This window comes from Anopheles darlingi, chromosome 2 (assembly GCF_943734745.1).
Source record: "Anopheles darlingi chromosome 2, idAnoDarlMG_H_01, whole genome shotgun sequence".
Taxonomy (NCBI): domain Eukaryota; kingdom Metazoa; phylum Arthropoda; class Insecta; order Diptera; family Culicidae; genus Anopheles; species Anopheles darlingi.
The window spans coordinates 76,516,057-76,527,391 of record NC_064874.1 but is presented as its reverse complement, the minus strand read 5'-3'; the positions used below and the strand labels follow the sequence as shown (position 1 = coordinate 76,527,391).

Here is an 11,335-nt window from a genome sequence, read left to right as displayed (position 1 = left end):
CGAACACACACACACACCGAAGGGCTGTGCCAGCCATCGCACGGGGAATGCATTTCCCGTTTGCAGATCAAAAGGTTGTACATACCAACAGGGAAAGCAGAAGTGGAACATAACAAATCCATCCCGGAATTTGCACATTTAATAGGGAATGACTTTGAGAATTTGGCAAATGTCCTTGCGATACACTCACACCGCACCATCACGGTGCATTCGTACAGTACCTCGTTCGGCTCGTTATTCGCACTTCACTGGAACTGAATGTACTGCTGAACTGCACCACTTTGGAGGTTGTTCATGCAGCTATCATACGTTCTAAGCCTCCTTATCACGTTCCACAATGTTCCGTGAACCCTCACTGTTTTTCACGAAAACAGAATTTCCCCTCTGGTTTTCATCGAATTCACGCGTTTCCCCTTTCAGCGAGGAGGGATGGTTCTCTCCTCGCTTTCCACGGTGACTGCCAGCTTCATTTCGTTCACCATTTGGTCCTTGCTGGACGGCGTACTTGTATCACATCCTGTTGGCGAAATCAGCTGTGTGAATGAACGCCGAGATGAACGCTCACCGTGCCGGTTGGTGGCTGGATTGAATGTAATCGAATCCTTGGGAAAGCTCAGTATCTTCCTGACGTTCGCCGCGCCTGGTCCATTACCAACCTGGGACATCCTGTGGGCTTGGACCTGTTCATTGCGCTTCGCGTGGCATGGAACGTCGTATCCCGGTGCCGTGCTTCGCGTGTTCATGGAAATGTATAAACTTCACGGATCAAAAGATCGCACGTGTCGGATACGGCTCACCGGGATTATACACCGCCTAGGATTACACGGTGCAGCCAGTGAGTGAGGGCAGAACAGTGTTGCTCGTTATCGTTCTGTGAAATATCCGATAAGGTGGTGCTGTTGGCGGTAGAAATAAAAGAAGTGTAAAGGGTGCTGAATGGTTGGAGTGGTGTTCGGTGTCAATAATGGAATCGAATTTGTGATGAGTCGCGAATGTCGCGGAATGTAAAAAGATGTGATAGAATAACAGTTCCGCGTAGCGAGTTGAAAACGAAATAATATATCCAACGTTCCGTGCTCATTGACATCGTTGGTTTGGCCTGTAATCATTACTTACCAGTCGAGATCGTGATTGCGAGGAGTCTGTAAAGCATCGCAGACAAACTGCAAAGTGTGTTTTGTGTAAAATAGTTGCAAAGTAATATTTATAGCATAAGCATGCATTCATTTAACGGTGAGTGGTTTGTGGTTGCAGAAATAAGCAATCACATTAATGTTTGGGAATGAAAATACATAGAAAACCGTGGAAGACGCCGTAATCTACCGAATAGATTGATGTCCTGACGAACCATCGGAAAAGAAGCCAAACAAAAGCACTCTATCATCGCAGTGCTGGAACCTGGAACGCAGTGTCTCCTCGAAGCCGTCACCGACGTTACAAAGCAACTCCATTTCGGGTCCGTCCTCCCTCCTCGGCTTGTACTAAAACTATCTGCCCGGCTCACCGGTGTGCGATCGCAAACGCCAACGGCAACGGGAAGCGCGCGTAGGAAGAGGAGCGAGAACAAAAGGACATAAAAAATTGCCGCCAACCCTGAGACGAATCATAATTCTCCTCATTTATCATGAGCCGGATTCCATTTATTTATCGAACGCACGCCGCTCCAACGCCCCGCCGAGTACCTGCGGCGATCTGCGGTGGGAGTCAAATCGCTCGATGTTGAATTTTTGGGAGGCAATATATTTTCCAGCGACCGGGAACGGTTGAGCGATCGAAAACAATTCCTAGACAAACGCCATGGCGGGAAAAGGTAAATCCACCCGGTCCCACAACCAGGCCAACCAAGTCAATGGTTTTATCCTGTTTGCGAGGGGAGGGGGGGGGGGGAGTGGAAAACCCCCGCAGAAAACAAACAAAAAATCGGACAAACAAAACGGCGTCGTTACACCGGAAATGGAAGGGAAATAAATTAAGTAATGAACATTTATAAGTTTTAACGATCCGCTCGATCACTTCTCGATGTCGTACGCTTCGCATTGTTTCGCCCACGGTGCTCGCGAGCATTATGAATCATTTTGTGATTGAACTCCGCCAACCGTCCCTAGCCTTGGGGGTTGCCAGGAATAATTAACCAAGATCCCTTCACGATTTCATAAATCTTTTACGCAAACGTGAGTCCCCATCCCTTCCACCTTTTTTCCATCGAACCTACAGGCGCTCGGTCTCGACCTGGTGCTCGACCAGCGAACCGTGAGTCAGCGGGTGGTGCAAATGTAAATCAATCCGGGCGGAGCTGAAAGCAATAATATATGATCTTCTGACTCGACATACACTTAGTGATAATGTGGGATGTGGTGGTTGGACGGTGTGCGACGGCTGATGTTCTCACGTTGTTCGTGGACACATTTTTTCTCTCGGTTCATCCCGGGGCTTGCAAAATTGTCCCTGTGTATGTAGGTATGCGATTCCGTACGCTCCGATACATTTGTGAGGTTCTTGCTGCTGCTACTACTTCTTCTACTTCTCGCTTACTCTTCGCCACCGCCACCGGAGCTATAAATCATTTCCCATTTTAGAATTCATCTGTACACACACTGGATGATTTATGGGTCGCTGGATGAGCCGGCCGGAAGATGCAACCGACAACGGCAACGGTACGAGTGAACAAAAAACCGAAATGGTGAATTTAAATTCCCATTCACCCGTAACCGTCACCTCGCCAACACCTATGTTAATGCTTCGGTGTGCGATGAAAAAATGTGTGCCCCTGTGTGTGCGCGTGTGTTTTTTTCCATGCGAGGTGCCGTTGGATTGACCCTCATTTGTTGCACATTATGGGTTCGGGGGCGGGCGCGCGCGCTTCGGAAAATCCCAAACAAAAGAAAAAGCTACACTCGATGGGCCCTCGAAGGGGCTTCCGTTTCGGTTCGGTGACAAATGGGCCTTTCTTTTTTGTCGCTAGAGTCCCTGTTGTCTGTACGCTCCCATCTATTTATCAGAATGGCATTCGGTTCGGACACCGGAAACCCTTAATTTCCTTCTGCGTTGCGTTGGCGGAGGAAATTAACTTTTTACGAAACGCAAAACTGCATCGCTGGCGGTAATGGATTCGTACATTTATCGTCGCGAACGTAAAGAGCGTTGTTAAGGGATGTGATAGAAATGGCAACAAGGGAGTTCGATTTCGGGCCCTTCCCTTCGCACCACGCAATCATGCATTACCCCAACATCGCTCGCAAAACAGTGGCGCGTGTTAAATGCCAGAGCTTCATTCCACTTATATCAATCTTGTCGCCTGTCATAGAGTTACCGTTGCGTGGCTGCGAGCAGCCCTCGTCTCCATCGTGACCGCGGAAAAGGGGGAGGGGTTACTCGAACCATAGCAACCCCGTACCGCCAACCGTGCATCGTGCCAGTTGCCATCACATCACGAGCTTCTCTCGTTTCGCTTGGAGCATTCATTTCTTCACGACCGCGCGACCACCGCAGCTACACCGCGGCTACCGTTTGCTGGTTCTGGTGGCCCCGAGGCGCGAGAAAAATAAATCTCGCGGAGCCGGTGGCGGTCGGCGCAAAGGGAGCAAAAACAAACGGCCTTTCTGGCATCCGGCTCCAACAGTCAGCGTTTTGTCGTGGAATGTGTTTTTAAATTGCTCACTCCTGGGTCACATTTGAGCGCGACTGTCGCGTTGTCGTTCCCGAACGCGTTACAAAGTTTATGTGTGGTGCTCGTCGGTTCACTGCCACCGCCGTGTCCGGGACGCGCTGACAGCGGTGGCAGTGCCAGTGAACCGACCCGGGAGGGAGGAGCAAACACTTGCGACTATCTTCGCGACATTCCGAAGACGTTCGAGTCGTAAATTTCTCCCCGGGCTGTATCTCCGGTCGGAGCTTCGGCACTCTCTGGTGCTGCACACGAACGTTGTATTCCCTTTTCGCCCCCGCATCGGAGGTTCTTCCGTTACAGATAATTGAATTTTTGGTCACTGACGTGAAATACAATCTTTCCTGATAATAATGGCGACGTTTATCAAGTGTATAAATACATTAACAGAGCCGTTGGGGTCGGGTCACTGTCGAAGCGTTTGTCACCTTCGCCGAGAAGGAAGCCGCAGAAGGAGTCACTGACACACCTCGGTTTCGTTGTGAACTTTCGATGGGACTAGATTACAAAGAGCTGTCACGTGTCGTTGCCTGTAGGTACGTTTCTGGTACGTTTTGCAACAAGTTCACGGCCAACAAAGCAACCAAAAAGCCCTCCTTTTTCATTACATCCTTTCACCGGGAATATTCAAACGAGTGTCGTACGCAGCTACATTGTTTTGGCTACGGTATTAAAAATAAACAACTTTCTACTGAATGCTTCATCGCCAAATTGCGACTGCCAATGGTAGGTTGCTAGAGCGGGGACCCGCAAGGGGAGGGTATCCTATTGAATGTTCCTCTGGGAGTCTGGTCCGGCCTGTCACGACCTCGCTCCATCGATTACTTCGGGGACTTAAAGGCACTCTCTTCGTGTGTGTGTGTGTGTGTGTGTGTGTGTTTGTGTATTGTTTTTATTCACTGGCAACGATAAAACAACCAACAATCCAATCAACCGGCACTGTATCAAACACAAGCCCCGGTGGCCGGAACCGGAAAAAGGGACACGTTCCTGGAGAGACTACCAGTGGGCGGCCTCTTTGCCGAGTCGATTGTCAACACTTGCACAATATGCTCCGGTGAGCGGTCAGTAGGATGTGCAGATTTGAATTTTAATTTTTAATCCCGTCCCTTTTATCCTGCTCCACACCCCAAAAAGCATCCCCCGTGGGGGGTTGCTGACTCTGATCCCCAAGGGGTGGACGGCCGGATCGTGTAGTGCTGCCCGGATGGGGACCGGTTGACACATTTCACCATTATTGGCTCGTTGGTTGTTCCCTTCGGCAGCTCATAGCATGGGAGAAGGGAGAGAGAAAACGCAGGAATGGAAAAGCTGGAAAAAGCACGCTAAAGGCCTTGACGTACTTGGCGCTCTAAGCACTCTCCGCGATGCCAAATCGCGGTCTCTAGTAATAAACTAGGTTTGATTGTATGTAAATTTAAGCTTCATTAAAGCTTATTATCGCAAGCAGCTAGCATCGAACGACTCTCCGCGACGAACTGCAGAGCCAGAGTCAAACATTTGCCTTCATTATGGCAAATGCTTGATAAATATAAAAACCTATTTTATTCAATTAAAGGCCAGCGCGCGCGTGTGTGTGTGTGCACGACATAAATCAATCAGAGTTATTATTGCCGCGAAACTGGCAGGAGGAAGTTGCAAGTGCGGTAACAAAGCGTGTGGCAATTATTCGTTCGTCGAACGGGTGTCCGGTTCGGTGGTGAGGGTCACCGAGAGTTTCTCCGCCCCCCACCCCTGTTCTTCCGTCACTTTGTTAGTTGAGTGTATATGGCTTGACCACCCTGTTGGCCCCCCGGCCCGGTGGGGTGACAGTTGTTAATTATTTCTTTCACATTTGCACTGGTCGGCATTAAATGTTGCGTGAATTTCACTTTACTTTAATTGCATTATCTTCCCGCAACCACAAACTGCGGAAAGGCCCGCATTCGGTTTTTGGCGCGCCTCGCGATCGCTTATTTGCGCCCGTGATGTAAAGCAGGTGCATTAAAAGCTTCAATAGTATTATTGGTGGTGAAGTAAGCTGCGAGGTGCGGTGGTGCGATGGTTCGATATTGTTTGGTAGATAGCACGTAGCGTGCAATATGTTCGCCGAAGGTGGGCGTTTTATGCGGGCGTGATGCGTGGCATACCAGCAAGAATAGTGTGTTGGTAGCCAGCGCCATCGAGCCAGGATCGAAAAGTAATTTTAATCGTACGTAGGGGGTCTGATTTATTCGAGAGATTACAAATGAATAATGAAGGTCGGCAATATGTCAGAGGGTTTAAATATTGTTGCACGGTACGGCAGTATTGTGCTAAACTGCAATAGGCCAGGGAGTGTTAACGGTAGCATTTGCCTTGAGCGACGAAAAAATAAACGGAAATCCTACAGTGAATGTGGCTAAACGTAAAAAAAAACAAATATGGATTATTTAATCACCTTTGTATAGTAGTAATTAAAGTCATCCGTATTGCATCAGTTTCAGCATTAAATACAGAGCAGACAGGTTCGAGATCTCGATGATTTTTTTTACTACTGTTTTCCTAGATTTTTGTGGCACTTTCGATGCAATAATTTACGGGGAAGTTATTCACACATCACTTAATCCTATAATAGCTTGATTTGTCGGGTTGGATTGTTTGAATAAAGGCATCTTGTCTCGAACTACACTTTTGATTTATCTTCTTCTCTTACGTCTTTAAACCACATTTCCCTTAGTTATTTCTGGTACAAAATTAAACCCATCGGCTCCGGCTTAACTCAGATTTCATACTCTTAACAGTTTTTCTATGAATTTCCTTTCGTGATGGCCCAATGGCTACTTCTTGCATTCAGGTCAAATGGTTTGGTCAAATGCTTGGAAACAATTAGTTTCTCCGGAAAAGCTTTTACATTTCCTCAACACTGTAGGGGTCGTGCACACACAATGGAGATGTTTTTAAGTTGAATTTGAATAAAATGCAGTTAAACAACGCACACAACTAAGTTCCCATAATAATCCTGATTCTTGTTATCTCTCATCCGATTGCATGTCAAATGAGAACGTTGTTCTTGGAATGATGGTGATGGTGGTTTTCGAATCAGATGCACACGCTTCCTTTCGCATTGGGATGTAACATCCACCACTAACAAGGTGCAGATGCACCTTGCAACATGTTTTACGCAAACACCAAACAAATATTCGGAATTGTTAAATCCGATAATCCTGCTTTCCCATTGATATTGACACGATTTGCAATTAACGCGCACACACACGCCCGCAGTAAGCAGCATCGGAACGGAGCAGAATATTATAATCCTTTGGAAGTTGTGCCCGAAAATCATAAACCAATGCTAGTAATATTCATCTTTGTTTTCATTTTCTTATTGCTTCGTAGACAACTGTTTCGGCGGTTGTCGCTAACTCGCCATTTTTCATTGGCCCATTTCACAACGGAATAAATTTCCATTACCAAGCGGGCGCGAGCGTAAGCACACACACACACACACGCTGGCGCTCAGCACCTTGTCCGGCTCGCTACTACGAGGCGAAGCGCAAGTACCTCTTCCTGGCTCTAGAGGGCCTAGGCTGTGAAGCGCGATACCGGACAGGACAGGACAGAACCGCGGACATAGGACAAGGCGGCTTGGTCGAAGATCTTCTCTCATCGCGACATGATGTTTGAAATTTATTATTCATAAGTCTATTTCCGTAAATTGGACTCACCGCGTTCCGGGGCCCCAAAAGTCGAGCACGGGCAATGGTCGACTGGCGCTGGTGCTGCTGCTGCTGCTGCTGCTGCTGCTGCTGCTGCTATCGGTGCAGCGACCGGGCTAGCCGTTGCACTATTTGCATAAAATGCAATCATCTCGAAAGCATCGCGCTGCAAGATGGAGCACACGGAGCCGCTCGCGTAGGCCAAAAGTGGTCGCCGGTACGGTTGGAACGTCGGGGCCCATGTTTGCGCCAGGCAGGAAAATCGACATCAGGTAAACCATCCCGATCCGGCACCGGTGCTAGGGGTCTCGCAACGGTGCGCGGTGCGCGTTCGCCATTACCGCCAGCGACCTGCGAAAGTACTACCTGCGCTAGTGGTGCGCATACTGACCCCGAAAATAAGGAAGTAATGCATGATTCTGGTTGTCTAAATTTCTAAAATTGCTCCACCAACCAAACGCCCCTGCCCCGGTAAGCTCAATAAACCCTGAAACCGGACCACTGTGTCGACCACCCGGTCCGCCCCGCTGGCGTTAGGGGGGGGAGGGCGTGCCACCGAACACAGTGCACATTTATATGCACGCGCCGGCTGACGATGGTACCCGGAACGCTATGCAAATGGTGCTGGCACGTGGTGGTGGTGGTAGTAGTGGTGGTGGTGGTGGTGCTGGTGAGGGGAATCCGATAGCCCACCGACCACCGAACCGGACGAAACGGATGTCAAATAAACGCGCGCGAGCGAGCGAGCTAGTGAGTGAGTGAGTGTGTTTGTGTGAGGGCGCCCGGCCGTCAAATAAGATGCCCAGCCCCTCGACTAAGCCACCATTTTGAAGGGGAGCGAAGGACAAGAGCCCCCAAGGACTGGCGCCAAAGATTTCCGATTTGCATAACATCGGATTTCACTTATGCCTCGCACACACGCACACACAGACACTCGTGTGCGTGTGCCGCCACCCGTTCGAACATGGCCTGCGACGTGCTGCGGTGGACGGAGAGGCCTTTTGGTCCAGAGCCCCGAGTCAGGAAGCAGTCGCCACCGGGGTTTGCATATTTATCGGGGCTGGTCTGCAGCGGCCGCGGCGATTGAATAGTCGAGAGGCCGTTCGGTGTGTGTGTGTCCTCTAGGGGTCTCTGAACGAGGCCACTCTTGCCGGTTGCTTGCCTTGTCTCCCTCGGCACCCTCGGGTGGCCACTTGCGGTGAGATGAAAACGAAAGCCGAACCGCTTGACAGATGAACCAAACAGTGTGTCGTCCGGGTACGATCCGAGCTGGTGATTCCGGTCCGGTTTGACGTTGATGGCGGTGGTCACCGATGGCGTGGTGGGTGCCTGTCGGTGGTGGGTGTCAGGGTGCAGGGTGGAAGTGGGTAAAATATGCAATCAACACGCATGCCGGTCGACCATAGAAATCGCTTGCTCGGTTTTGCTGATTGGTGGTGGTTGCAGGCGTCTCCACCGATCGAGCTCCTCGGATTGCAGCTTCCCAGCGGCCTCGCATCAATCCAGCGGCAGCGCTAGCGGAACAAATTACTTATCGCTTTGGGACGCATAATCAACACCGGACTGAAAAATCGAGCTAACATGATTTACAAAGCAATCGGCCCGGGCATGCCGACCAGCCAGCTGCGTGGCAATTGCCAGTGCTGGCGCTTTAAAAATAATAGCAAATGGAGTAGGTTTGATTGCAGCGAATGTTCGGTCCCCTGGTTCCAGCCCCCCCCCCCCCCCCCTTTTGAAGCTGGCCCAGTCTCGCGAGCAACACAAACCGAAACAAACCGAAGCAAAAGACGACCGGTGCACCGGGGGACATAAAATTTATTTTTTCGGAATTGTTTTTATGAGCGGAAAGCTTGGCCCGGGGCGCTCGACGCGGGATGGGCACTCGGGAGTCGAGAAACTTTTTGGACACCCCACAGGCGACTGGCCAGACGCGCTCACACACACACACACACACACAGTGCGCTGCTTTGGTGGACGGTTTCTCGGGGACAAAGGCGCGGTTGTCTGCCGCCGTTGCCGTGTGCAATGGGGATTTAACGTTAAATTGGAATTCATGCTGCTGGAGTTACAGAAGAAGAACATTTGCGAGCGCGGGCGAGTGGTCCCCAGAAGCACCAGCACCAGCGACAGCAGTAGCAGCAGCCGAGCCACACAGGCGGATAAGTGACGCCCTTTGTGCTTTGTACTGTTTGTAAATCGAAAAAAGATTCTCAAAAATACAAGCAACAAACAGATAAAAACACATCAAATCCATGGGAATGGCAGTGCCGGTGTGCCACTGTTGGATACCGCTGGTTAACACGTTGTGACAAGTTGTGCACGGTGCTCTTCAGCTTCTGCTGAAGGACGAGAGATAGAGAGAGAGAGCACTCACGGATAGAGTGTATGACGCAGATGGACTTCGGTCAAGGATTGTGCCCTTCTGATATCAAGCCTCAAGTGCACACCAACGGGATCTGCACTGAGCATTGGCTGCACCGTTGCCCTGGACTCACCCTAGCAACCTGGCCCGAAAAGGAGCCAACCAGGTCGGTGGTGGTCGTTCCACGGTCCAAGTGATTTAATATGAATTAAGGGAAAAGCAATCCCACGAAACTATTCACATCGTCTGCAGCGTAACGAAAATTATATTATGCTGAGCATAAAAATAGCACGAAACCCGCTGGTGTTAGTGAAAGCCATTTCGGTGGAGGGGGTGGCCAAACCCCCGGGCATGAACTACACGCCGCCCCGGTACCGATCACCCTTTTAAGGGTATCCCGATATAGTGTTGTTGAACCACTTTGACCATCCCATCCCATCAACTTAAATTAAACTCTCGCTTCCCGCTTCTACTCACGCTTGTTTCTCTTTTCCTCTTTTCCTTCCATCAGGGAAGATCCGTTCCGGAACCACAGTAAATGCCCCGGAACTTCCCATCAGTCACTAGCGAACGGTGCGGCTACCGGCGGCGGCACCAGCAGCAGCAGCAGCAGCACACGCGCGTAAGCACTTTCGGAGCACGAAGTGAGCACTGAATTCGCACTCCCGGAACCTCCAGAATCCTGACGCAGCACCAGCACCAGCAGCAGCAGCATCCCTTGGGGTCTCGGTTCGCGACTATGGCGCAGCGATTGTGACCGTCCGTCCGCTTCACCGTCGGTGTACGTGTACGCGATGTACGTGTGTTCGCTCTACGCCTCCTGGAACCACGTCACTAAGCACTAGCGACTGGCGACGACGGCCTGACACACACACACACACACGCATCGCACACGGCGGTCAATAGCGGCGTTCGAGGCGCGCACTAACGCACAACCCCCCCCCCCCCCCCCCCCGTTCCAGCCAATCATCCAGCAGCCAAACCCCCCGATGTGTGGCCAAACAACAACGTGACGTATGGCTATGTACTACTATGCAAGCAAGCTCTCAGCAGTCGCATGCGGCACTCGCTGCCGGCAGGGATTAGCGCGCCGTCAGCGTTCCAATCGCACCAACACCGGCAACGACCGGCAACATCAGCACCAGCAGACCGGCTCGTCGGCGTCGGCGTCGGCGGCGGCGGCAGCGGCGGCAACCGGCAAGAAGGACGACGACGAAGAGTCCGACGATAATAACAAAGATAAAAAGGTAATTTTGCGATTTCGCGCCCCTAAGACACACCCCCCCCCTCGCGGCGGGGTTCCGGGCACGGGGCTGCATGTCTCTGGTTGCTCCAGGCATTGGGGTTAGGGGTGAGGAGCCGAAGCCGTGCTCGGTGCTGACCGGAGTTTCATGCCAAAGCCACAGCAAAGCAAACCGCAAACCGTCAACCAGGGGGAGGGGGTGTGTTCAGAGGGGGGTGGCTGAGCTTGGGAACTACCTTTCTCCGAGGAGGGGGGGTGGAGGGCGGCTCGGTGCTCCGGTAATAAGTAACGAGACTGGGAGAGGTTGTTACTGCCAACCCTCTCACCCCGGAAAAAAGGTAGGCTGGTTGCCGCACGGTGGCCACTGATGAGTCCATGTTGCCTTTTTG

The 11,335-nt window shown here is 51.0% G+C and overlaps 1 protein-coding gene across 1 annotated transcript in view; it reads left to right on the top strand.

Annotated features, from left to right (window-relative positions):
- The first annotated feature begins 10,695 nt into the window (after positions 1–10,695).
- The window catches only part of LOC125951787 (ras-GEF domain-containing family member 1B), a 22,456-nt gene continuing 21,816 nt past the window's right edge, over positions 10,696–11,335 (top strand). The window contains exon 1 of the mRNA XM_049680824.1: positions 10,696–10,950. Coding sequence (XP_049536781.1) covers positions 10,720–10,950 — 231 coding nt within the window. The 5' untranslated portion in view covers positions 10,696–10,719. The remainder of the gene's footprint in view (positions 10,951–11,335) is intronic.